Here is a 27,755-nt window from a genome sequence, read left to right on the forward strand (position 1 = left end):
AGTTTGATCAGTAAGGAGAAAAAACATAAATCTACCTATAGAACACTTATTTTAAGAGGAGTGTGTATATGCACTTCACTCCTCACTCTGTATTCTAATTTATGAAAGATGCTTTTCATTTCCATGGAATGATTGATTGATTGATTGATTGCATCGGGAAGCATGGGGGGCTTTGAGTGCAAGGCACATGTGTGGGGACATCAGAGGAAAACTTGTGAAAATCAGCTCTGTCTCCATCATGGTTTCTTGGTATCAAATGTAGGTCAGTCAGGCTGGGTGGCAAGCATCCTTACCTACTGAACCATCTTCCCAGCCTTGAAAGACACTTTTAGATTGAATAAGATTTAGCATCATTTTAAAAAATTGTGTTGCATTTATCCATTATGTAGCATTGATTTTAGATTTTGTTTTCAATTCTTCATTAACTGGTAAAGGTTTTCCCGCATGAGAGGTATCATTTCCCTAATGTTTAAGAGACGAAATCCTGTGCTCTTACCTAACCTCAAATTGTTTAGTAGTTTTTGTTTTGTGTGCTGATTTATTGAGAATAATCAAATTTCTGCAGCCATCTAAATAAATGGATCCATGCAACAATCACGTACAATTTTGGAGAAACATCAATCTCTCTGTTAGGATATGTGTCAATGAGACATCCCTGCACGTTTTTTTAGAAACTGGGGAAGAACGTCATGCCACATTGAAGGGTAAAGCTAATGTTTTGGAAACAAGACTCAAAGACAGATGAGTGGCAGCATGCAAATATTCTTACTTCTGCAAAAATATGGTTTCCGTTTTTTTTTTCTTTTTCAGCCAATTGACTTTGAAACGAATAGGATGTTTGTCCTTACTGTTGCTGCAGAAAACCAAGTGCCATTAGCCAAGGGAATTCAGCACCCACCCCAGTCGACAGCAACTGTGTCTGTGACAGTTATCGATGTCAATGAAAACCCTTATTTTGCCCCAAATCCTAAAATCATTCGCCAAGAAGAAGGCCTCCATGCAGGTACCATGCTTACCACGCTCACAGCTCAGGACCCCGATCGATATATGCAACAGAGTATCAGGTAGGAAATGCCACAGTGATATTGAAATTAGATTCTCTTCTGTGCCCTGTGTGAAAGTTATTAACTTCACCCTGTAAGAAATGTACATCCCAACCAAAAGTTATGATTAGAAGATGACTTTCTTGTTTCTTAATTTTGAATACAATGTTTATTTACTCATTAGTAATTTCATGCATGCATTCAAATTCACCCGTTGTCTCTCCACTCTATCTCCTTCCAGATTCCTGTACTACATTCCCCTCCCAACTGAATGTGCTCTTGTTTTATGGCCACCAAGTCCAGCTGCTCTATCTGTATATGCATGGGTGTAGGCTTATCCATGGAACAGGAAAAACTTCACTGGGGCTGCATTCCTAAAGAAAACTGATGATTTAATTCTAATATTGCCATATGTTACAGAAAATATTCCATATTTCCTGAGATTAAAACATTATTGTTCTACAAAAATAGGCTTCTTTAGTTCCTCAGCACCCAAATAAAGATCACATGATGTCATGTATGTTTTCCAATATAACTTTAAATTCTTCGGTGTATTTTCTCCTCAGGATACCCATGACTTTATTAGCTTAAAAAATGCTAAGAATGAGTCTATTCATGTGTTAGTAGAAGATAAAACTTTCTCCCACTCAGTCTTTTTAATTGAAAGTATTAATTATTTAGCCTGTGCTTTTATAACAAACACATTGGAAATCAACAAAGTGAGTGGACAGGAAATTATAAACTCTTGTTTCTCCAAATGTCCAGAGAAGAAAGCACTAACGCCAGACCAAAATGGGACAGCTAAGGATGCACCCAGCACCTGTGCAATGCACCCAGTAGATGTATTTGTAAAAACCTTCACAAAACCTAATTCACCCTGAGGCAGGAGTGGGTGGCTGGCAGGACATACCCCATGCAACCATTCTCTGTAGCAGCTGAAGATAATTTTAAAATTAGTAATTTATTTAAGTGCTTTCAAAATTGCTAGTAACAGATAACTGTTTTGATTCCCCGATCCCCCATACATGGATTCCAGGATAGTTAAATGGTTAATTAATAGGTGCATTAAAATCCTGTAGACTTTAGCTCTCACAATAGTGTCTTCAAACTATGTGCTCGTTCTCTGAGTTTAAAAACTTCAGCCCACCTCACATTTAAAAGGGACTTTGAACAGATGAATCTGCTAATACAGATGAAAGCCTGTGGGGGGCTCTTTGGAGGATATAGATCAGAGGCCTGGCCCCATCTGGAGGCTCCTGGTAGGAATGGGTTTTTATGGGATCTCTGTGGTGAGGCTTTGTCTCCACCGTCATAAGGTGGTGAGCCCTTTAGGAGTGGTTTGTGATGTAAAATATACCTTCTGATTCCCCAGGTTCTGTACGATAGGGCTCCGATTTAGAAAGTATATTTGAACCCTATTTTCAGCACCTATTTTATGTATTGAAGTAGGCAAGAGCCTAAACTGAGATCCGTTAAATCGACCACAGGGAGACTGTGCATTTTGTCTTTCCTCAAACTTTTGAGAATTTCCGAGAGTAAGATGGAACATGGCCCTTACATACCTCCCAAAATCTCTGCCGCGAAGTACTTCTTTCTGCACGTTAGAATTCTGTTTCTGACCATCATCTACAGTCATGCAAATTAATAATGTTTTGGCTTTTTGTAATTAAACTTGTAAAAATTTACATTTTGCTAATTTCTTATCTAAAATATTTAAGCCACTGTACTTTCATTTCATAGATACACAAAATTATCTGATCCTGCCAATTGGCTGAAAATAGACCCTGTGAATGGGCAGATCACCACTATTGCTGTTTTGGATAGAGAGTCACCAAATGTAAAAAACAACATATATAATGCTACCTTCCTTGCTTCTGACAATGGTATGTAATTGAGTATGTTTTCTGCATCGTTCTTGTGTGTTAAACAGAGTAGAACCTCTTGTGCTTATGTAGGAGTTGAGGTTTTCTCCAGCACTAAATTATATAGAAAGCAGACAGCAGATTTCTCTCTCTCTCTCTCTCTCTCTCTCTCTCTCTCTCTCTCTCTCTCTCTCTCTCTCTCTTTCTTTCTTGATTTTACATACAGGGTTTCTCTGAGTTGTCCTGGCTGTCCTGGAAGCCATTCTGTACACCAGGCTGGTCTCAAACTCCCAGAGATCTGCCTACCTTTGCCTCTGAGTGCTGGAGTTAAAGGAGTGCGCCACCACTGCCTCACAGAACTTTATTCTTTTAAGGCTCCAAAGTTTTGTGGGTTTTTTTTTTTTTTTGAAGTCCTGACTTTTCCTTACGCTTTCCACCAGTTTTCTATAAAGCACTTTTCTGCTGTCTCTAAGAAATACTGTCTGTGTACACACAGTGGCTGGCATTGTGATCATGGCTCTCCAGGTCTGTTCTCCTACCCTGACATGCACGGATGCCCTATGAGCTTTAGGTGAAGTCTGTCATCATTGTTCCCAGAATCTGCTCTTTGTTTATTCTTGCTGTGCTTCTTTTAGTCATCCCCTTTTCTGAGATTATTCTTTTTCCTGTGATGTGCTAGGAAACCTAATTTTGTGCATATACAAAAAGTGATTATAGGAGACTTATGAAGGTGCTGGTTTTAAGTTAGACTTTGACACTTTTCCCCATACGGGTCTCTCCTGGGTCAGAGTTGGTTTGTGGTAGCTTTGTTATCTGTCATATGTCCCCAGTCTCTTCTTTCTGTGCACTTAGTAATACAGTTTCAACCCTATTTCTTTATTATTTCTGTGAAATAAAGCTATAGTGGTATTAATAGCTAGTTTGTACTGTTTTGAGTTAGATATAATTGTTCAAATGAAGCTTTTAAAGCAGTACTTGACACAAACTAATATTCACAAAAATATTTCTGTCATTGTGAATAGTTTCAAAATGAAATCACAACCATATTTTTAAAAATACTTTAGTGTTAGACTGTGGATGTGTTTGTTTAATAAAAAAATACAAGCTTCAAATTGGTGGTGAAGATGTGCGGTTTTACAACATTGTGGTCATGAGACTCATCTGAATGAATGACTTTCAAAAAATGTGCTTAGCAACAGACCAAGGCAGTGTTTTGTATCCGTTCTAATATAGGAACTCTGTTTAGTCACTTACTGTTGGACTTCTGTAGGACCAGCCTCTGCCACGGGGGTAGTGATGCATCAGGTTGTGCCTGTTGCAAATAGCCCTTTCTCTGCACTGGAACTGAAAGCTCTCTCATGTAGAGACTTAAAGAGTCATAAGTGACGTGGATGCATCTTGGTTTTGAGGCACATCCAGGTTTCTCGCTTACCAAGGTGCACTGCTTCTAATTGGAGGAATATTTGCAATGAGAGAAGTGAGCCCTTTGGAGCTGTGAAGCCTCACAGGTGGACTTTCCTAATCACAAGGCTGAAGAGACAAGTTGGATGGGAAAGCTCTTAGTCTCTGTCCTTAGTTTCCTTGTTATGAATGGCTTCTCTGTTGCCTGTTTTGTAAAGTTGTTATGCATTAGGCAAATGATATTAAAGCAATAGTACACATACACCTTGCTCAAGATATCAAACAAGTGGTGTTAATGATATCATAAGAGTAAAACACAATTCCCGCCAATGCTCCTGCCCTCTGACCCAGATGTTCCTTGTATTCTTGCTCACTTGCTCATCAGGACTGTGGATATGTACACCTTTCTAGTTTCATGACCTTCAGTTATGTCACTTAACTTTCTAGGATTCAGTATGTGAAACTTCTAATAAAACACATAAAAATATAAATGATATGTATATAAATTCACGCACATAAAACTTCTTCGTTATATGTGGATATTATAATACAACAGAAACCAGACTAAAGGATCTTATGAGCTGGGAGAGATAACATTTCAGGATCAATGAGAAGAGGTTTGAGTTCAGGCAGAACCGTGTATACAGTTTTGTATACTCTACTGTATGCAGAAAGACCCATGGCCATGAGCAGTTCTTAGAGAATGAGGCCCTCATCCATTTAAACCTTCTGCATAGTAATACTGTGAACTAGTGTACAAAGAGCAGCCCAAATCCTTTCTCGTGTGTGTGGTTGGATGATAAATAGAACCCATTTTTCTCCTCCAGAGTATGTGTTCCCAAGACAAAGCCTATGGTCTTGTATCAGTTGCCTGAAAATAGTAGTGATGATTACAGCTGGATTTTTTTTTTTTTCGAGACAAGGTTTCTCTGTGGCTTTGGAGCCTGTCCTGGAACTAGCTCTGTAGACCAGGCTGGTCTCGAACTCACAGAGATCCACCTGCCTCTGCCTCCCGCGTGCTGGGATTAAAGGCGTGCGCCACCATCACCCGGCATTACAGCTGGATTTGAACTTTCAGAACTCCCCTCCAAACATGCACATGTCCTGGTTCTCCATCAGAGGCTGGGGTCCATAATCTCATGAGCCCTGAGTGCTGGATGGCTAGAGCAGGGAAGGCATTAGATCTATGCCCAGCTCCCATATGATCGCACCAGCAGCTCAGAGCAATCCTAGGAGAGATGTAAGAAATGAACTTGTTCTACAACCTGCCCATTCGGCTACTGTGGCAGTGAGCATTTTCCCATATGATACAATGGTAGGGACAAGAGAGTTGAAAATACCACAATTGAGGCTCAGTTAAGAAACTGTTGCTCAACTCTGACTTTTCTTTCTTTTTAGGAATTCCTCCTATGAGTGGCACTGGAACACTACAAATCTATTTACTTGATATCAATGACAACGCCCCTCAGGTGTTGCCTCAAGAGGCCGAGACCTGTGAAACTCCAGAGCCCAATTCAATTAACATCACAGCACTTGATTATGACATCGATCCAAATGCGGGGCCATTTGCTTTTGATCTTCCTTTATCTCCAGTGACTATTAAAAGAAACTGGACCATCACCCGGCTTAATGGTAAGAACAGGTTAATTATTTGAACGAATGTGCAGTTGAGTATTTTGGAACCCTGGATATGGAAAATTAATTTTACATACTTCATAATCTTCTCATTAAATATATTTTAAATGCTATTTAAGGGTTTAAAAGAGATATTAAAAGCCGTTGAAACCCCCAACCAACTTTTCACCTTACAGCATGATTGTGATTTCCTCAATGGATTACAGTTAGATGGGAAATACAGTCTGGAAAGTAGTGATTTTTTTTTTCCTTAAATCTTTTTAGGTATTGACTGTCAAACTTGTTTTCTTTTTCTCTCTTCTATGTAGGTGATTTTGCTCAACTCAATTTAAAGATAAAATTTTTGGAAGCTGGTATCTATGAAGTTCCCATCATCATCACAGATTCGGGGAATCCTCCCAAGTCCAATATTTCCATCCTGCGCGTCAAGGTTTGCCAGTGTGACTCCAACGGAGACTGCACAGATGTGGACAGGATTGTGGGTGCAGGGCTTGGCACTGGCGCCATCATCGCTATTCTGCTTTGTATCATCATTTTGCTGAGTGAGTACTTTGTCCTGAAAACTGTGATCCCCTCTACTTCTAGGGCACTCAGCAAGAGACCTCCTCAGATTAGCTGAATAAGTCTGTTGGGCCCCTGAGCACCATGCTGTCCATCATATGCAGGCAGTCAGGGCCTCCTTAGCACACACACAACAATGAGCATCAGTTAGAATGCTGACGTGTTTTCAGCAAGCTCCAGGATTGTGTTCCCATGCCTTCTCACCCACTTTCTGGTGCTGATTGCTTGAGGCCACAGGAAGCCCTTTCCACAGAGAAATGTTAAACAGTCCTGCATTTGAGCACTTCTCTTGACTTGAGTATGAATTTATGGCACATAGCTGATGATTTAGGAAAATAGGTGTATTGCTTTCCTTCGTTTCCCTGCATATAAAGTGCAGTCAACAACCCGCTCCAGTTATGCAAGGATCAAGGTGTTTGTTTCTGAAGGGCTGAGCAGAGTGGTGAGATTGCCCTTCGCGTACAGTGCATTCCATAGTAGAAATGATTACACGGCTCAAATTGTCTGTCTTTAGCATAAGGGTAGATTAAGGAATTTCTCCTTTTTAAGATACTTTGCAATCTTTGGCTCAGTGGAATGCAAGAAATTAACCACTGGAAAGTACTTTAGAAACCACTTCTAAGCATTCAGGTTAAAAGAATAAATTGCCTGAGCCCAGTGTTTTATGTGGAGTAGCAGCAGGAATCGGTTTATTGTGTGATCACACTATGCACCGATCACTTCCTTGAAAATGCTGGCCATTTCTTTTATGTTTTCTCCATTTACAAGGGTTCTAGTAATTTAGAATTCTGTCCCTTTATTCTAAGCAATTACTATAGAAGTTTGAGCATTTTTTACTTCCTGTGTGGAGACTGCTTCGGCTATAATTTGAAACCTGCGTGTTATACTAATAATCCGCTTGCTAGATTTGGCCCTGCACAATGGCAAATGAGATCATGTATCTGCCTTTAAAAGCAGGATATTTACTTTTATGGCCAATAATAAAAAACGTGCTCAAATAGGAGTCATTAAATCTTTTTGTTTCAGGATGTAAACTGATATTCTCAGATTTAGACAGAACTTATTCCTAGATGTGTGTTCAGGGATGCATTTCACTTTCAACCAAAATGTGCCATACATGCCAACCTTATCGAGACAGACTTAGGGATGATGGATTCAGCCATGACGAAGTGACACTAGCATTTTGAAGGAAAATGAATTGGCACTGGTTTTAACATCAACTTGGGAGAATTTATAGTTTCAGACCTGGCATTGAGTGTGAAGGATGAAAGCCTAATATTATTTCAGTGCTCAAACTAATCCCCGTGCCTTCCTAGCTACAGCAAGGTAGGGAAGAAAATGCAGAATAGCATGACAGAGAAACGGCCGCCTCTGCGAGTCAAAAACAACCCAGAATCTAATTACACATCCAACTCTCGTTTCCTACCCTAGTCATCCAAGCAAACACCTTTCCCTGAGAATTTGGGAGTATAGTGATGACTGACCAGTGTCTCAATTACCTCGCTGATGTCTTGTGTCTTTGGGGTTTACGAAGCATTCTTATTAGGATATTGATCTGTTAAGAAGCCAAGATAAAGACAGAAACCAGTCCTTCTGGAGATCATGCCTCACATGACAGGCTCGTGACACATTGCAGACTCGAGCCCAGGTCTTCACTTCTCTCTGGCAGAGGATTGCTCTGAGCGGCCCGGGGAAGGACCATGAGCAGTCCCAGAGTGAACTGTGGATCATGGTCCTTACATCGTTAATGTGGAAGACTGAGGTTCTGTATGTCTGGCTTTCAGAATGACAGAGTGTGCATTTTACTTCCCCCCTGTCCAGTCCTTGTTCTCATGTTTGTGGTATGGATGAAGCGCCGGGATAAAGAGCGCCAGGCCAAGCAGCTTCTGATTGACCCAGAAGATGATGTAAGAGATAATATTTTGAAGTATGATGAAGAAGGTGGAGGAGAAGAAGACCAGGTGAGCAGTGTTTTAAGTCCTTAGGATGTTTGTATTAAGAAAATCATTTTCAATCATTTGGTGTATTCTAACCCTAAAGTCACACATTTCTCAACTGTTTACAGAATACCAGTATATTATACGAATATCATTGATTTAGGAAGCATGCAACTTGAAACCAATTCCACTTAAATTTGTATTGATCTTTTGTCCCACTGGATATTTAAAATATAAGCAAAAGTAATTTCTATATTGGACTGTAGATGTACAGGGTTGGTATAAAAAGCATTGTTTGCTTATTTTGTAAATACTCACCAGGCAAATTCAATATTTCAGGCATTCCTTAATTCCTGGTGACATGAAAGGGGGCAGAACCAGCAAGTGTTTGCCTCTGAGCCACATTTATTTATCTACACTGTCTGTCTTGGTGCCTGTGCTTATACGGGTTGCTTCATAGATGAGAAAATGCTCTTCTGATTATTAAACAATGTTCACTTCTGTATGCCATGCACATACAGGACTGCACACAGGGCTGCACACAGAGCCCCACACAGGGATGCACACAGAGCTGCACACAGGGCTGTACACAGCTGCACACAGCTGTACAAAGAGCTGCACAAGGAGCTGTACACAGAGCTGCACACAGATACACAGAGCTGCACACAGAGCTATATACGGAGATGCTATACGGAGATGCATATGGAAATGCACACGGAGCTGCCCACAGAGCTACCACACCAAGAGTGCAAATGAGCAAGTAGGACATGAAAAACATGGGCCCTGCTTTTCTTAGAACCAACCCTCTGGACACTGTAAGAGCAATTTAGGAGTTCCATACTACATGCGAGGCATTAGGCCACATACATTAAATATCTCTCTCAAATCTGTAACTTGCAATTCTCCTGAGAACATTTCTACTTTGGATGACTGAAAAATTAACTCCAGTTGGATTCTAGGTAGTTGTGTAAGAGGTAGGTCACAGGAGCAGGATTTGAATTTAGGTCTCTCTGGTGTCACAGCCTACACATATATTTCATCTTGAAATGGTCATGATCAGGAATACTACAGAGTATTTCCCAAGAACAACAGCAGGTATTTCATCAATACATTTGATAGTATAATTGCGCCGTTTCCACTTTCTGAAACAAACGTCAGAAATAGTTGTCTGAAAAGAACCTGGCGCTCTTGGGATTCATATCTTCGATAAATTATTTTCTGCCTTGAGCGTGTTTGGGGGGAGGGGGGGTTGTTCATCTGTGTAAGCGCAGCTTTGCTCTCAGGACCGGAGTTGGATCTGTCACTTTCTAGCTCCTTTTAAGAGTCGGCACATGCCTTTTCTTTGGCGTTCATACCACATTCATACCTGGTCTTCATCTTTGACTTTCCACATTTGCAAAGCCGTGTCAGTTCCGCTGCGCCAGTAACTGCAGGTTCTCTTTGCGATTTGCCAAGTCTGAACTCTCATTTCAGAGAGAGGTATGTTTAAAATGTCTGGAAAACTTGACTCAAGTGTGCAAGGCTGTTTTGAATACTGACTAATTAAAGAGGCTCTGTAAATAGACCCCAGGGTTTCTCACTTATATAAATCTATTTAGCTTTTAAAACTTCACATGTGACTTAGTTCTTAATTAACCTACCTTTGCACTTACTGATCACATCCTCTCATAAACCCACTTTCATTATTAGATTTCTCATGTCAAGGCTATGATTCTTCTCCCCCCCACTCCGTGTGTGTGTGTGTGTGTGTGTGTGTGTGATGCATGGAAGTGTGCAAGTGTGCATACCCTTATGCATGCATGAAAGAGACCAGAGGAGGATGTGGAAGTGAGTGTCTAACCCTACAGTTCTCTTCCATTCTGCTTTGAGACAGGGTCTCACCTTGAGGCAGAAGCCCAGTTGCAGATAGGCTGCCAAGTCGGTGAGCTTCCAGGACTAACTTGTCTCTGACCCCTGATGCTGAAGGTATATGCTGGCTTTTTTATGATGGGTGCTGGAGATTTGAACACAGCTTCTCATACATGCATGGCAAATGCTGTTATCAACTGAGCCATCACTCCAGCCCGTTTATCACTTTGGAAGTGTAAAGCTAAAACCACCTCAGCAAAGCTTGAGTAGAAAAACAGTAGCTGTACTGAAAGTAGTTTCATCAAATCGGAGGTTTCAAGGCGGTATTCTCGCATTGGGCCCGCGTTGCTACCTTTGTCTTGCAGGAGCTTCCTAACAGGCATCTTGTCCTTGAATACTTCCACCCATGCTTTAGCAGTTTTAAATCCAAACTGCTTTCTTACTCTCAGTTCAACAGTACAGCACACCTTGTTTAATAAACACCCGTGTATCCTAAGTACGGGCCCGTGGAAGGAGGTGGAGCATGGTCCCTCAGCTTACAGATCCTCTCATGGCCACTACCCTGGTCTTCAAAGGTCAGGTGATTTGTCCTTTCAATGGCTGTTTCTTTTTAGCATCCTCTTGCTTGGGAAGTGGGAAGATAAAGAGCGGCTATGGGTGGTCTTTCATAAGACAGGTGTGCCTGTTCCTGCCGATGGGGAGCTAGGCTTCCCTTTGTTCTCTGCAGAGGCTTTCTGAAGCTGTGACCTGTTCCCTTCTCTGATTTATTCTTGACATGAGAAGGTGAATACTAGCCTCCAAAGTGGGAGTAGCCTGTCAAAAAAGGAGGCTCCCTACAGATTTAAGAGTGCACCTACCCCCATATTGATGCTTCCAGCGTTTTAGAAATCCCCTTTCAGACTCTACCAAGGCAGATGATAATCACAAAAAGAAGCAGATTTTCTTTAAATTTCAGTCATGATAGATTAGCAATATTTACTTTTATTTTAATGTAAACAAATAACAAACATTAGATACTCTCTGTGTGTGTTATCTGCTACTCATTGGTAGACTGGTAAGCTCTACCCATGTAGTGTAGAAGTGGTTCATTTTGCCATTGATGAATTCTGTCCAGTTGTAAGAAACATCTGCATGTATTTATCCTTCTGCTGTACTTGAAATTTTAAATGTTTCTAGTTTTATTTATTTACTTAGGCACAGGGTCTCACTAAGTAAGTAGCACTGGCTGGCCTGGAATTCTCTATGTAGGTCAGGCTAGCGTCACCAGTTCTGAGTGCCATGATTAAAGGTATGCCCTTTTAAACGTGTCCTCAGGTGAGTATTATGAGTAAACCGCCAGTAACTGTTTCTGTGCATGTGCTATGTATTTGCTGGCTGTGAGCACTGCCCATTCTTCTTCTGGAAGTGACTTTGCAGTTTATAGCTCCCATCTCCGCAGTACAGATGCTGGTTGCCCAGCATACTCAATCTCCTTAGCACTCTGACTTCTCTGATATTAAGCTTTAGTCCTTCTGGTGCAGTGGGTCTCATTGTGGTTTAGTTTGGATATCTTTGCTGGCTTTCTGACCAGTTGTACCTTCTTTCATGAAGCTTTAATTCCACTTGCCTTTTTTCTTTCTGCAGCATTGCCTTTCCCTTATTGATCTGATGGAACCATACGTGACAGACATAGCTTTTTTTCAGATAAATTCCTTACAGCTCTCATTTCATTCTGTAACCTGCTCATTAGATTCTCCTGATGATGTCTTATGATGGGCAGAATTTTAGTTTTAATGGAGGCCAATCTGTCATTGCTCCTGTTGTGCTAAAGTATTTGCGTTCTATTTAGGATCTTTATATCTGTCGCGATAACGAACCCTACACCCACAAACACAAAGTCATATGACTTTAGAGACGGTCTCTCATAATTGTGAGGAGTACTTATGATTTTGTCAGTCACGCTTACAATCTATTCATGCTAGATTGTCTACTGGGTATAACGTGGAGAAGGGCCTTCTTCTGTTTTCATCCTCTGTTAACACGAATGAAAGTCATGGTTGATAGCAGATGCTTACATATGTGTAGTTCCACGGTTTGGTGCCCCACTATTTTACACTATTTATTCTGTTTGTCTTTGTTCCTTTACCATGTTGCTTAAATTACTGTTGCTTTCTAATGTCTTGCTATCTGGTAAAATAAATCCCACAACTATTTTCTTCCAAAACATTTCTTTACATGTATTCATCAGAGGTAAGGGAGTCTTGCACATGCCATAGCCTACATGTTATGTGGAGGTGTTAGGGCAATGTGTAAGGAGCTGCTTCTTCCCATCATTTAGGGCTCTAGGATCAAATTCAGGTCATGAGGTTTACCCACTGAGCTATCCTGCTAAACCTCGTTCAAAATATTTTTGATGGATTCTTTTACTCTTTGACTCTGTCTCTAAGGAAACCAGAAATACTTAATGACCTTCCTATCACAGTGTGTTTAATGCAAATCCTTTTCCAACCAGATGCTCATATTTCAAATATGAAAGCTGTGTTCAGTTCATAAGAATCCTGGCTTTGTTGAAATAAAGCATTTTCTCTTTTCTATAACTGTCCCACGGTCCTTGTTGGGAATTCTGTTCTTTAGAGTGTAGAATGGGCCATGGAGTGGGGATCAGGATTTTTAATTGTTGGAAGATAGATCTTGACCAAGACACGCCTTGGAAATGGAGCCGGGGCCTTTATACTTCTGAGACAAGAGTTAGTTGCTTTATTTTATTTTATTTTTTATAACTCAGTAAGCAGCATTTTAAGGAGCTTGTATACTGCTAGAAGTGTAAATGGGATCTGTGCCTCCAGAAGTGAATACAACTTGTCCAAAGGCTACTTTTGTTATTGTTTATAAACACATGGTGGTGGGAGCACAGTCCCAGGAGGGGCAGCAACGAGTCCCCTTGGTGGGTGGGAGACCACGGTCAGTAAGAGACAGAGTTTGGATATAGAGTTTATTTGGTGGGTTATGGAGGAGAAGGGGAAAGGAAGAGGGAAAGGGGAGAAGGACAGTAGTTACCTCTTCAGAAGAGGGACCAGAAGAGAAAGAGGCTGGAGAGGAGGGAGTGGTGAGAGCTGCTTGCCTTGAAGTAAGGGGGGTTGGGGAGTGGGAGGAGCTTGTACAGGTACCCAGGTGACAGGGAAGGTCAGCAAAATAATAACAGCTTTGACTGTGTTATCTTAGCAACATGACGATATTTTTTTACCTGTCCACCTCTAGAGGTCTCAGAGGTCCTTTCAGGTAAGGGTGGAAGCCAAGAGACACAGGCTGACTTCTAGAGGGTAGGTTTGTCTTAATTTCATCCTGTGGCTGGATTGCCCAGAATTTAACTCTTCTTTCCAAAACACTGCAGCCTTCCTCCTGGCAGCTGGCTGATTAGTAAGAAATCAAAGCAAAGTAGCCATTCCCAAGGGCATGTCTTATCTACCGAGATTACCATCTCTATCTGTTGAAGTTCTCTGCCAGGGCTGCTGATTTCTTTAACAAATAAGAGAGGCCTAAAAGAAGAAATGGGGGAAAGGAAACTCTGTGCCTTTTTCCTTATCTGAGAAATAGGAAGGGGGGTTGTAGGTACTCTGTCCCACTGTGGACGGTCACATCATGGTCAAGGCCAGAGTGGGCCACATTTGAAACTGCATTTGCAAGAGGCCTTCCCTGTGTTTTGGCAGGTCTGTTATCTCTTTTTGCCTGGGATTATTGACTAGTGGACAGACCTTTTTAGTATAGTGTCTGGCCTCTTTTCCTAGGGTGAGACTCCTTTATCTGGCTCACTGCTATCACCAATGGGTTTTGCTGGTTATCAAGGCTTGTTTAATTACCCTCATTAGTAAATGTCCTTCCTTGCCCTTTTGGCCAGCAAAGCTGCTTGCAGATCCTGTATCACTTTCTGTGATCTCTGTGTGTAGTTCTTCTGTGTCAGCATCTCTAATAAAATCGGGAAGAATGTACAATACAGGGCATTTCTCATGCTCCCTGGATCCTTCCTCTTTGGACCCCTGGGTAGTAACACACTACTCTTTAAGGCTTAAACTCTTTTTATGATAATTCTTTCATTAAAACCAATGTTTACTGAGTGTGGTTTATGTTTGCAGCATCTTTGATGTCCTCTTCAAAGCATCCTCACCCAAATCACTGTTATCAGGTAGCAGCTTTATTCTTTACCTAAGGAAAAGCTGCCACATGGGTATCAATATAGTGTTTAAGCTGTTGTTATGATAGGTGTTAGAAATGAACCTGGGTGGTTTATGACTATGTTCTCCTTAGTCTTTCAGAACATAAGGCAGAGTAGACATTCAGTCTTGGAAAGTAGTAAAGTGGGATTAAATGTCCATTTGAGTACAAGGGAGAGGAAAGTTTCCATCCCTTGTACTATCCTCCACACAGCTTGTATCCATCTAGGCCACCGACACATGACCTTACATCCTGTAGTGGAATTCCCAAATGGTGTAAGTCCCAAATGGTGATGGCCGGCCATGTGGCAGCAGGCAGAGGGCCCTGGGAGCAGTCAATCCCAGGCAGAGATGGCTGCTGGTCCCAGAGCGGTGGCCCGAGGGGTGGTGGAGGGCCATGTGGTGGGAGGCAGCAGGCCCTGGGAACAGCCAGTCCCAGGCAGATGGCTGCCAGTCCCCAAGCAGTGGCTGGTCCCAGGCAGGGAGATACATGGCGGGCGGGCAGGAGACAGAGACATGGATAGACATGACATAAAGAGTGAGGTTGATTATTTATTTAGGGGGTTATAAAGGTGGAAGGGAGAAGGGGGACAGAGAAAGAGAGAAAAGGCTAAAGAGGCAGAGAAGTGGGGAGAGAGGCAGAGGTGAAGCTGCCTGCCTCTCTGAGAGGAAGATAGAAAAAAGACCGAGCTCAGGCTGAAGATCAGCCTGCCTCAGCAGATGGGGGAGGGAGTGGACGTGGCTTGTCTCTTAAAGAGACAGAAAACCATAACAGCTCAGGTCAGAGCTGGGTGTGGCTCTGGTAAGAAGTGAGGATTCTACATTCTTGGTCTCTCTCAACTCCTGGGTTCTTGGGGTTTGTTGCCTACTGTACAAGGTCTGCCTTGTACTCTCACCAGCTGCTCTGTTCCTGCTGTGCCTCACACGGTAAACACCAGCATGGCTTGGGTTTGGCACACATTGGGTCTTCACTTTCCATGATTGAGAACTCTGTGAGTTCCTAGATTTTAGAGACAGCCTGGGAGCTAGGTAGGTTTGGTTTTGTTGGCATCAGTTAGATACGTGTTTTTTGGTTTTTTGTTTGAATGTGATATTTTTTATTAACTTTTGAGAATTTCTTTCGATGTGTTTATATCATATTTTCTCCCATTCTTCCTTCAACTCCTCCCAGATGGACCCCCTTCCTCCCTATGTTAATCTCATTGCTCAAGAATGACATCACTACCACAATTTAAAGCCAAATTTGAAGCAAGCTTTGTTTAAATAATGGCCAGAAAGATGGATTCTGACCAGGAATACCTCTGGGTTTTTAGAATATGGCCATGAGTCATGTTTTGCAAGGACTTAGAAAGGCAAGCACGCATTTTACTGTATTTGCCATCTTGTCCAATCAGAGGCAAGCATATATACATCCTGGTGAATTTCCTGCCTGTATACCCCCTGCCCACATGTGATCAAGTGCATCCTGTATAGTTGTGCCAAACAAACTTGTTTAGGGGAGTGAAAACATGTGACTTGTTATCTCCCATAACCCAAATAGCCTCAGCATTTCAGAAAATATCTGTTTTGGGGTAAGGGGTTACAGGTTAGAGGCATTTTTGTTTCATGGACCTCTTAGGAACAGTAATTAAGATTTAATTTATTTTTATTTTATTTTATTTATTATTATTATTATTGGTTTTTTGAGACATGGTTCCTCTGTAACTTTGGAGTCTGTTTTGGAACTAGCTCTTGTAGCCCAGGCAGTCCTCGAACTCACAGAGATTCTCCTGCCTCTGCCTCCTGAGTGCTCGAATTAAGTACGCCACCACTGCCCATCAGTAATTAAGATTTAAAATATAACTTTGGCTCTCACACTGTCCCCTCCTAATTCTATGCCCTGCAAAATTTTGTTTGTTTGTTTGTTTCTTAAATAACCTAATGAGTTGGTCAGCCTATCAGAGACCATATCCTTGGGAAAAAAAGATTCATCCTTCCCCAAGAACCCTTTGAGTGTCCATAGCTCCTCGGTTAATCCCTTCCAATTCCTTCCAGTTCCATACTCACGTTGACTGGGTTGATCTTGACCAAAGCTGCTGTGAGTCCATGCTGTGAGACATGTCCAGAAGATACTGTTTGCTCCTGATCTTCCCTACCTTTGGCTTGTAACAATCTTTCCACCTCCTCTACAATGGTTGCTAGGTGTGTGTGTGTGTGTGTTGTGATACAGGCATCCTGTTTGTGGCTAAGCATAGTGAGTTTTTTCTCAGAAAGCATGTAATTCCAACCAACTCTGATGGCTTGAGGAACACCCCTGAAAGGTGGTTTCTTTATCAAGTAAGGCATCAATTTATGCCATGCACTCATGGCTATGTTTTACTGAGCTTAAAGAATTCAATCAAAACCATGGAGGAGGAAATCACATGAAATTCTAGCTTCTTGATCTTTTGTGAAAATTAGACAATCAAGAAATGCCCACACTCTAACAGGACCAACCCCTGAAAGCCAGATGTTTTTCTCTAAGCAAGATGATCATGCTCTAGTAAGTTTTCCGTTTTCTCATTTGTACTGTAATAGCTTTATTGGTGTATATCATTAGCCTGTACTATGTGAATGGTTATTTCTGGAGACCCTGATTACATTACATTATATATTAATTACTGGGCTTTGGATAAACAAAAACAGATTTCTATGAGAAGGCTGTATTATGTTCCAGATGCATAGGATATCTTTCTATACTGCTGATATTAGAAGAAAGAAAGTCCACCAATATATTCCCACAGCTTTATTACTGAAAATAAGTTTGCTTCCGTCATAGGCACAATGACTTCACTGACAAGTGAAGCCTTGATAACATGTGTTCTTGTTTCCTTACCTGTAACTGAACATGGCTGTGAACGTGTAAGGATTAGGGAAGAGTGTCTCACTCCTCATGGACCCTGTATGCTCACAGGACTGTCATTTTTTCATGAGCCAGCCGGCACTAGCCTAACCACACATTTGCCGTCACTGACGGCATCCATATTGAAGGATGATTTGTATGAATTAAAGTTATAGGCTTACAAGTGGTGACTCTTCACTTATTTTCACACATCCCTGGGAGGATTCTTTCTCCACATACCTGGGAAGAGTAGTAAATGAGTTTAGAGAAAGCTGTGGGCTTTCATCAAAGCAGGTTAGATACTTACATGTGGAAAACCTTTGACGTATCATCTGTGGTTCATTTTGACACCACCCATGACAGTTTTCACAATCTGGCCTATCAGACATGGTGTGGGGATAGGCACCTCTGGACATACAGGAGACAAAGCAGATACTGCTGCTCATGCAAATGAGATGAGCATCATGCACGAAGTGCACCATGAAGCTGGAGGCCAGCTTTCCTTGTGAGAGAAAGCATTGGTCCTCTCCGTCAGTCCCAATCTTGTTAAGAATCGCATGTAATTTCAGGATACATGCACGGGGTCATGATCAACATCCTTTAGTAACTCATGTCTCAAGAACCAAAGCAATCCAGAAGTAATTATTCGATCTGCTGAGTTAGTACTGGAGTAGATTTTCACCGTCTCCTCAACAGCAGAAATTCATTCAGCAGACTTCATGGCCCCGATCTTGGATCTGACTTTTAGGAAGGAGCATGTTAATTGTTAATCCTGTTATTATTTTTTAACTAGATGACATCTAGAATTACTATGGAAACACATTTAAAGATTTCTGCCATATCCATTAAGTTGTTTCTAGATTATGTTGAGAATGGAAGGTCTACCATCTCATGGGATAGGGGTCTCAAACTGAATGAAAAGAAGAAAGTGCACTGATTGGCAACTATCTTTGCTCTCTGCTCCCTGACTGTGGATGCAGTGTGGCCAACTGTTGCATGCACCTGCCCATGAAGGCACATTTGGCTTTGAGCTGTAATAAACTTTTCTTTATGTTGCTTTTGTTAGCTGTTTTGTACCAATAACAAGAGCCTCATTTCTCCTCTCCTCACCCCACCGTGTTGCACTTTGAACTACAGGAGAACTGACAGCCAGTGCATTTGCAGCTGGCCTTCTGCTTCTTGGTGTGCCATGTGACCAACCTGTCTAACTTAACCCCTCAGGAAGCATCTCAAGGTCCCTTATCTTGGAAATCCAGGCTGATTTGTGTGTCTGTGCGCTGTGCCCTGCCAGCCTTCAGGTCTTCCTCTGCACAGAGCTTCTGCACCCGGTCCTAACAGTGAACCTGGCTTTGTAAGAGCAGAAACTTCTCATAGTTATTGTTTCTTCCCATCGTCTTGACATTTGGCATCTGTCGGCACTCACAGAATGTTAGTTTCCCTCCTTCCTCTGTTGCCAACCTACTGTAAAATTGTACCAGAAAGATATGTTGAACACCCTAGTAATTTTTCTTTCATCACACGAGATCCTGATACCTGCCTGTATAAATTGCTGTTGCTACTTGCCTGTTCCGTGTCTGTCACTGTGCATTGCTTGCCTGCCTATGAAGTAGGCAGTGCAGCTGCGTCCAGTTTTAGACCCGGGCCTATGACACTTGCTCTTAATCACTGTTCTAGAGATCCAGTCCACTAATGTTTATGTGAGCGTGCCTGTGTATGATCGGCAAGGCTCTTGACTTAGCTGTGACATACTAGGCAGCCATTGGTAGTTTTTAGAGAAAGCCAAGGAAAGATCCAATCAAATGTTTAAGTATGACTTGCAAAATTGAGTACATACACAAAGTTAAAAACCAGCAACTCAATCTCATCAACCAAATTATTAAAAACGTGAGGTCTGAATAAACAATTTGGATAAGAACTAAAATCTGGAATCCAGGCATGTTGCCTAGACAGAGGAATGGGGCACAGATTAAAAAAAAAAAAAAAAAAAAAAACTCTTGGAACCCATCTAGGCCCTCTATCTGCTGTGCCAGGGTTCTCTGTGGGTAACCAGGCCTGACCATCTAGCTGAACTAGTGTGTTATTTAGCCATGGTGTATTTGGTCCCTTAAAGTCATTATCTTACAAAATCTTTCTGTATCCTAAGCAAACTACCAGATGGCAGGATCTGGACATGACTGTGAGGACCACTTTCTGCATCTTTAGGTTTGGCTAAGCTCCCTCCTAACAAGGCTCCAAGTCATCCATCCATGGATACCCTCCTGCAAGTGCTAGCACATGTTGGTTATTTTAAAAGCAGAACTGAATTCACAGGAGGAATTCACAGGAGGAGAGTTTCATCAGAACATTGTTAGTCCCTTTTGCCCTGCTGTTCACAACATGCCGATGGCCAGGTACACATTCCTGGGCTAGGAACAGTGTGGGATATGACTGGACAGTGTGCATTCATCTACTTCTGTTCACTTAATATCATATATATATATATATATATATATATATGTACTTCACATGCTTCTTCCCTTTTTGTTCCTGTCATTTCATGTGAATGAACACAGGGTTTTGTGTAATCAGTTTAATATATTTTTTCTGGCTAATCATAAGTATACTATTTTAGACTTGGGGAAAGGAAATGTATCAGTATTTTAGTAATAGAAAATAATAATTTGAATGTAGGATAAATGTCAGTATTTGAAAAGAAAGGAGGAGAGGAAGGGGAGAGCAGAAGAGGAGGACAAAGGACTGATACCATATGTTACTAAAATTTCTAGATCAGAGTGTGGCCAGCATGCAGCTCCACCCACTGCTGGTTCTGATTCATAAAGAATTTTTGGAGCACAGCCAAGAGCTAAGTTGCTCTGTTTCTATCATATACCCACTACAACAGAAGCAGAGCAGAGGTGTTAGAGGAGAGTGTGTGCCCAGCCATCCTGAAATACTTACTGTCTGGCCTTTTATGGCTATTTCAATGACTAATAAAACTTACTATAGACTTGTGGTTAACCTCTCAATATCTCTCCCTCCCTCTCTCTCCCTCCCTCTCTCTCTCTCCCCCTCCCTCCCTTCCTCCCTTCTTTCTCCCTCCCTCCCTCCCCCTACAAAGTTTGAATTCTGAGTATTAAGTTCCGTCCAGGAATTAAATGCTTGTCATCTACTCTAGTCACATATTTAAGCTGTAACAGAGCCAGCATCTACACAAAAGCACTGATACTAGGGTTGATATGTTGAAATGACTTTATGTGTAAATTCATCTTGAAACATAGAATAGTCTTTCTTAAGATATTCCAAGATCGTACATAGAAAGGAGGGAAGGATTTCAAGTTTGTCTCCCCACATGGCCATCCAATACTGCTCTTTCTTTAACTCTTTTTATGTTTCTCCAAGTTACTTTGAGAGTAAGTTACTTTGACCTTTATCTTAGTGGTAACATTTTTTATTTTTTTTGTAAGAAGTTGTAGGTTGGGGTGAAGAGATAGAGAGAAGACAGTTTTAATGACAACACTTACTCCTCAAGAGAGATAAGACTTAGAGGGTAAGAAGTGATTTATTTCTGTCAGTCTGCGACCAAATTTCAAAGAAGAATGGGAAATACCATGCATTTGTAGAAAATTCGTTTTTCAAATTTAAGAAATATCTTTATAAAGAGCATTAGACTAGATGATAGATGAGAGCCGAGTAGCAGGCCTATCATGCTAACACTTGAGAGGTGGAGGGTAAGGATTATGAGTTCAAAGCCAGTGTCAAATACAAATTAAATTAGTTTAAGACCAGTGAGGTTCTACCTGAAATCCAGTCTCATGCATTCATGCATGCATACATGTATTCATATTCACATGCATGCATACATATATACATGGTCTATGAAGTCAATATCCACACTTGTGATTCAAGAGAAAGTCTGTTCTGAGTTCAGTTGACATAAGTTGTACATTTGCTTCACTCCCCTCTCCCCCAAAATATGCCAGATTTCACTATTAGAGACAGTTTGTGACAAAATTTCACCAAAGTCATTTCTGCCACAAAACCATGATTGGTGCTTTAAAGAAAGAAGCATCATCTCATTAAAAATTCTGGAAACATACAATACCTCTCAAGCTGCCAGGATAGTGTGTGCAACAAGCTAAGGAAGAGGGAGTAGTGAATGGATTCCCTTAAAGTGGGGCCTTAGTTGCTCCCCGTGAGAAATGCCAGACTGGCTCCAGTGAGATGGGAGTGAACAGGAGAGACTGCTTTTTCAGTTTGCTGAGTTGTTTATCTCTAGTAGGTTTGCAGCTCAACTCAGAAAAAGGCTTTAGCAAAGCTTTGGTGTGGGGAGACCTAAGAAGCAATGGGCTCTCCTCAGTAGATGGTGTGCATCCTAACTGCTTTGCTGGGGAAGATCAGCTCTTATGTCCTCTACATAAGGACTGCACAGGAGTCATATACTGCATGATGATCCATTAACTGTTTCAATTCTTTTAATACTGGGTACTGCTAGGGGTAGAAGGATCAAGGTTTATTTATTCTCCCTTTCCTTTCTTCACCCATGCTATGGTCAACTTCTCTTCAGTTTGGGAATTTCAGTGTTTTACCTTGACATTTGCTTTATTTTTCATAGTCACTTGATACTGAAACAAACTGTTTACTTTGTCACACTGAAGGTACATTGTCTGTTTGTCCTACCCTCCAAAAACCGGTTTGTCTGTTTGGCCATCCTGAACCTACTTTGTCTGTCCTACCATCTTGAAACTACTTTGCTCTAATTAAAAACAAAAAAACAAAACAAAACAAACAAACAAGCAAAAACATGTTATTTTTGGTAACAGGCCTGGCCTAGGATAGGGCAAAATTCTTCACTGAGCAAATGACCTGATCTTGGAAATTTTCCAACTTCTCTATATGCATACACTTGAGGGAACTAAGAGCTTTATCTGTGTGTTAGGGATGGGATATGTGCATGAACATGTTTATATATAAGTATATTTTTCAGTGTGTGTGGAGGTCAGATATTAGCATCCCGTGTCTTCCTGGATCTCTTTTCATGAATTTTGAGATGAGGATGCTCAGTAAATCAAGAATTCACTAATTCCACTAGACTCATTGACCACTAAGTCTCAGGCATCCTCCTGTCTCCACCTCCCAGCAGTGAGATGCCAGGCAGCATTTCTCTGCCCAACATTTTATGCAGTTCTGGGGAGGGAAACTCAGTCCGTCTGCTTGCTTGGCAACACTGTACTTACCGAGTGTTCCCCTGCCTCAGAGCTTTATTTTTGCTGTCGGTCAGAGAGCACTGTGACCTTGGTCCAGCATGAGCCTGCTGATCTTTAGTAATCAATGGAATCCGAGCAAAAGCACCACTCAAAAGTTTCTGTTCGCTTATATGAGATGCCATATGGGAACAACCTAATATGATTTCTCACAGATCACGGGATGAAGGGTGACTTCCTTCTTTCATCTTCTTAGAGCTAAAAACAGCATTTGGCAGTCAGTAGGTGCCCCTGCATCTCTGTGGAATATGCCAGATGAATGTTTCCATTACCTCCTCAAAGAGGATAAATTCTATACATTCTTTTGATATTTCCTTCCCTACAATATTTGTCTGAAAGCCTGAAATTTTATATATTCTGTTGTTGTGTTTTGTTTTGTTTTATTTTATTAGCACAACCAAATGCCTCAAGGTAGATTTGTGCTGGTATCATTTGATCAACTGTAAATCGTTACAAGTCAGTGGAATTTTAACAACAAAAGCCAGAACCATAGCCTCAGCTGTTAACCTCCCACTAGCTCTCCCAAAATTAAATCCCCCTTAAAGCGTTCTAAATCTTAAGAAAGAAGGTTTAGTTCTTTAATGCAAGTATTAATATTTCACAAATAGTACAAAAGCCCCAACTCCACGCCTACTTTTAATGATTCTTGTCAATTAACATGCATCCCAAAGATGAGTTGAAATACAGTTTTGTTTGACTTCCATTTGAAAATCAAATTTCTTTGAGACGTTCACATTGTAAAACTTGAGAGTCATAAAGCAAGTGTCAGAGCCATTCAGCCTCCAGAATTCTGGGATCTAGATAAGATCGCTTGCTCTTCACAGTCTACATGGCTTAAACCACGGACCACAAAGACCTGCATTGAATTTTAGGTCTCTGTAGTTCTCACTTTAATTCTTATCCTACATGTTGTAATTTTTGTGTTTTAAGAAAGCATGATGGGGTTTAAAGATATATAATTTAGGGAATTCATATAGAGTGAGCTTTTATCAAAATGTCTAAAATTGAACCCTCGGGGCAGGACTTTTGCCATACGACACAGAGCAACATCAAGAGCAAAGCCTGTCCCTTGACCTCCCCCCGCAGACCCTGCCACGTGCTTCCTGCCACCAGATGCTGATAGTTTGCTTTCTCCATAGAGCAGAGGAAGCCAACACAAAGACACTCTTAAGTCTCCCTTTAGCCCAGCCTCTAGCTTGCTGTAAATCAATGGCTTTCTGATTCTCTTTGATCCCATTATAACTGAGCAACTTACCAGGTTTCTATCATCATGGGGAGATAAATCACCCTGGCACTGTTCTCAGGGATGGGCCTGGGGTCCTGTCTCTCCTTCACTGATGTGAATTACTGCCAAGGACGGTAATGTGATCCAAGGCGCAACTCGTGAATCAGCTGTTCTTTTGATGGCTGGCATGAACATCATCGCTGCAATTATATTCAACACTTGCTTCCAGCCAACATTTGGTTTACACCTGGACAAAACGGTGTGTGTGTGTGTGTGTGTGTGTGTGTGTGTGTGTGTGTGTATGTTATATGGGAGCATATGTGTGTGTGTGTGCACATGCTGAGATAAGTGGACGACCTTGCAAGTCCTGCTCTTATCCCTTTGAGACAGTTTTGTTTTTCACTGAACGTGAAGCTCAACAGGAAGCCAACCAGTCCCAGCAATCCTCCTGTCTCTGCCTGCACCCACACCAGCCCTTAGGTGACAGCTTCGTACAGTCATTTGTTGGGTGCTGGGGATCTGAACTCGTGTCCTCATGCTTGCACAGTAAACGTTCTCACCCACTGAGCCATCTCCTCAACTCTGCTCTCTGATTCTTTCAGAAGCAGGCCAGAGCTTCAAAAAAACTCTGCAGACTAATAACCTGCTGTATGTGTATGTAGCTGTGCTTTGGTGGGTGATGATGGCCAGGAGACGGTGCTGCTAAGGGAGTAGCTGCTGTCACCTGCAATGTGTCACCCTGTAAGGATGGGAACTTTCCCCCTCCTGTATTGAGCTTTCAGTGTTCTTGTCAGAAGTGTGTCTAAATGTTGGCAGGACATCGAATGTTTTTTAAACGGTGTTAGCCAGTGGAAATGTGCTTGTATTCGCGACCTGAAGATACAGTGGACATTGCCGGGATGTCAGGGTAGAGGGCTCTGTTCAGTGGGAGAATATCAGGCTTATTAAACCGTCAGGCTTACTTAGTTTGGTATAGAAAAGAAACCCTTCAGCCTTCATCAGTGTTCTCTTGCTGTGAAGAGACATCATGAGCACGGCAACTTTAGAAAAGAAAACATTTCACTGGGAGCTTGCTTACAGTTTTAGAGGTTTAGTCCATGGTGGGGAGCATGGCACGGTGCATGGTGGCTATGCAGGCAGACATGGTGCAGGAGGAACCCAGACTTCTAAATCCAGACCTGCAGGCACCAGAGAGAGTGAGAGAGACACTGGGCCTGGCTTGAGCATTTGAAACCCCAAAGCCCACCCCCAGTGAGTGACATGCACCCTCCAATGAGGCCACTCCCTAGTGACTAAGTCCTCAAACCCATGAGCCTATAGGGCCATTCTCGATCAACCTGCCCCGCCCTCTGTGCTCTCACTGCTGTCACGCTGAAGTCTCACAGGCGCATCCAAGAGTACCAAGGACTGTTTCATCTGATAAAGACAGCCTTTAGACACACGATTACCCTGTTTTCTGTAAGTAAGACTTCCTAATAGAGTGACTGCACGCTGAGCATAGAAGCATTTGTTAGCTAGCAGTCTCCTTCCCACCTGGCTTCCCTTTCCAGGACAAGTTTCATTAGAGGAGTCCCTCTCCTCACCGGTCTCTCCTGTGATCGCTAGCTGAGCAATTCAACATGGCCTGGAAAACCGCACTTCACTTGGTGAAAGCATTTAAAATTTTTTGAAATGAATCCCTCCTTATACTGCTTTAAAGATTTTTCTCAAGTTATGTCACTTTAGGCCTGTAAGACACTCTACAGCTCCTAAAGTCTCTAAGGTTGAAACTGGAGCGCATGACTGTTCAAACCACTCTCCTCGGTTGTTTAGGGATGACCTAACTCTTCTTCCTGTGCCCCTGTCCATGCCGCTGGTTCTCCTTCCTCAGCGATGTCTCTCTGGCCCACATGTAGATCCAGGTTCAAACCTAAAGCCAGTTGTCCAATGGGGTCTTTTCAGCACTAGGGGTATTCAGAGTTTGGGCCCCTCTCTGGCTTGCCCTTCTCTGTACATCACATGGCACATCCTGGTCCAGGTGGCTTTTCCATCCACCTACCCTAGGGCCATTACATACCAGGCTGCATCAAACTAGGTAAATAACTACTCAGAGGGAGGAAAGTTGTAACAAGTGCTACTCCACCAGCCTAGTGTTATAATAAAATCCGACACATTAAAGACAGACGCCGTGGTTTTAATTCCCATGCTGACCCACTAACCACGCGGCTTTGAGCAAGCAACTCAGCCCACTTAGAATCTCTCAGTCACATATCTAGAAAAGAAGCAATGAAGCATTCTTCACAGGCTGGTTAAGAATTAGGCGAGCCGGGCGGTGATGGCGCACATCTTTAATCCCAGTACTCGGGAGGCAGAGGCAGGCAGATCTCTGTGAGTTCGAGGCCAGCCTGGTCTACAAGAGTTAGTTCCAAGACAGACTCCAAAGCTACAGAAAAACCCTGAACTGGCAGAGTGGCAGGCACACTGTGGATATGAGGTTTTCTCGACTTCCTTTAGTGTCCCTGAATACTTGAGTTGTCCCCCGCCTTTCCTTTCTTTGTCCAGACCATCTATGCGGCTCATCTCTCTTTAAAACCATTCTTGTAGCTTGGGCTTGACTCACTGCCGTAGGCTGTGAAAGGAGCCAGGCTGTGGCGTCTAACACATCCACAGACCAAGCCTGTTTTGTGAGCTAGTATCTCCATGACCATGGGTGGGTGACTTGGGTTCATTGCCACTCCACATCTTCCTATCTTAAAGGGAGATGATAAAATGTGTTAAAAAGATTAAATGAGCAGACATATGTACAGCACCTGGCACACGGCCAGACATAGTCACTGTTTGAGTTCTGAATAAATCAGACCCACGGTGGAGAAACCTCGAAAGCATTTAAGCTGAGTTTAGACAGAGCAATGCAGGCTGAACCGAGAGGAATGCCAGGAAGTTGGTGTTTTCTGAGAATGTCAATGTTGAATGGTTATGCACTTTGGGGACGCTCAGAACTTGCCGCTTTGTAGCACCAGAATGTAGACCAGTGGTTCTCACCCTTCCTAATGCTGTGACCCATTAACACAGCTCCTCTTGTTGTGGTGACCCCCAACCAAAAAAGTACTACTTTGTTATTGCTCCATAACTGTGATTTTGCCACTGTTATGACTTGTAATGTAAATATCTGATATGCAGGATACCTGGTATATGACTCCCAAAGGATCATGAACCACTGAAGTAGAGGTTTGAAAAACACAGCGTTTGCCCAAACTGGAATTGGATTTGGTTTCAATGTATAGCTGTTTTCCTTGTGTACTCCTGTCCAAGTGGCTGGTGCGCTAACTGAAAGTAGTTGGGAGAGCCCAGGCTATGCCCAGAGGACCCTTTTTACACCATCACTCTGCCTCTCTGCAAAAGCACAGGCTGTTTTTCCAGAACATTCCACAGGACTACATGGAGAGGAATCCAGGCTCATCCTGGTCCAACAGGCCTAGATCAAACGGAAAATACTTTGGTTCTATGGGCTACAGAGAGTCACCGGGGCTTATTTTTCTTGTTTGATGTTTTAAGTAACTCTTTGAAAATTTGAAGGCCATTCTTAACTAAAACTAGCGCACAAGTCAGGCTGGTCCACAGACCATAATTTATGGCTAAGAAATTCAAGACTCTAGAAGGAAGGGAGGGATGGAAGGTTGGGTTTCAACCTCCATGCACCAATGCCTTCCTCAGAGAGCAGAGACGTGCAGCCCAGTACTTGTGTGTGATGTTGGAGACATGGTTGCTTCGCTGCCACAGGGCAGGCTGCAGTTGGATTCTTAGTCATGTTGTAGTGAGACCTCGTCACTGCTGTTTCCCATTGGGAGCTGATGAGGAGCGCTCGAAAACAGATGGAGCACAGACTGCAGAAATGGAAAACACAGAAGAAAGAGCTGTGTGAAAGAAATATTTAATCATAACATGAAAAACTCCTAGTGGCAACTTTTCCATTATGT

At 42.2% G+C, this 27,755-nt stretch overlaps 1 protein-coding gene across 1 annotated transcript in view; it reads left to right on the forward strand.

Annotated features, from left to right (window-relative positions):
• Window positions 1-27,755, forward strand: part of Cdh2 (cadherin 2) — a 234,362-nt gene that overhangs the window by 191,344 nt on the left and 15,263 nt on the right. Inside the window, exons 10-14 of the mRNA XM_057788911.1 lie at window positions 811-1,064; window positions 2,784-2,926; window positions 5,705-5,938; window positions 6,250-6,483; window positions 8,324-8,463. Of these exons, the coding sequence (XP_057644894.1) occupies window positions 811-1,064; window positions 2,784-2,926; window positions 5,705-5,938; window positions 6,250-6,483; window positions 8,324-8,463 (1,005 nt within the window). The remainder of the gene's footprint in view (window positions 1-810; window positions 1,065-2,783; window positions 2,927-5,704; window positions 5,939-6,249; window positions 6,484-8,323; window positions 8,464-27,755) is intronic.

Source organism: Chionomys nivalis, chromosome 14, assembly GCF_950005125.1.
Source record: "Chionomys nivalis chromosome 14, mChiNiv1.1, whole genome shotgun sequence".
Taxonomy (NCBI): domain Eukaryota; kingdom Metazoa; phylum Chordata; class Mammalia; order Rodentia; family Cricetidae; genus Chionomys; species Chionomys nivalis.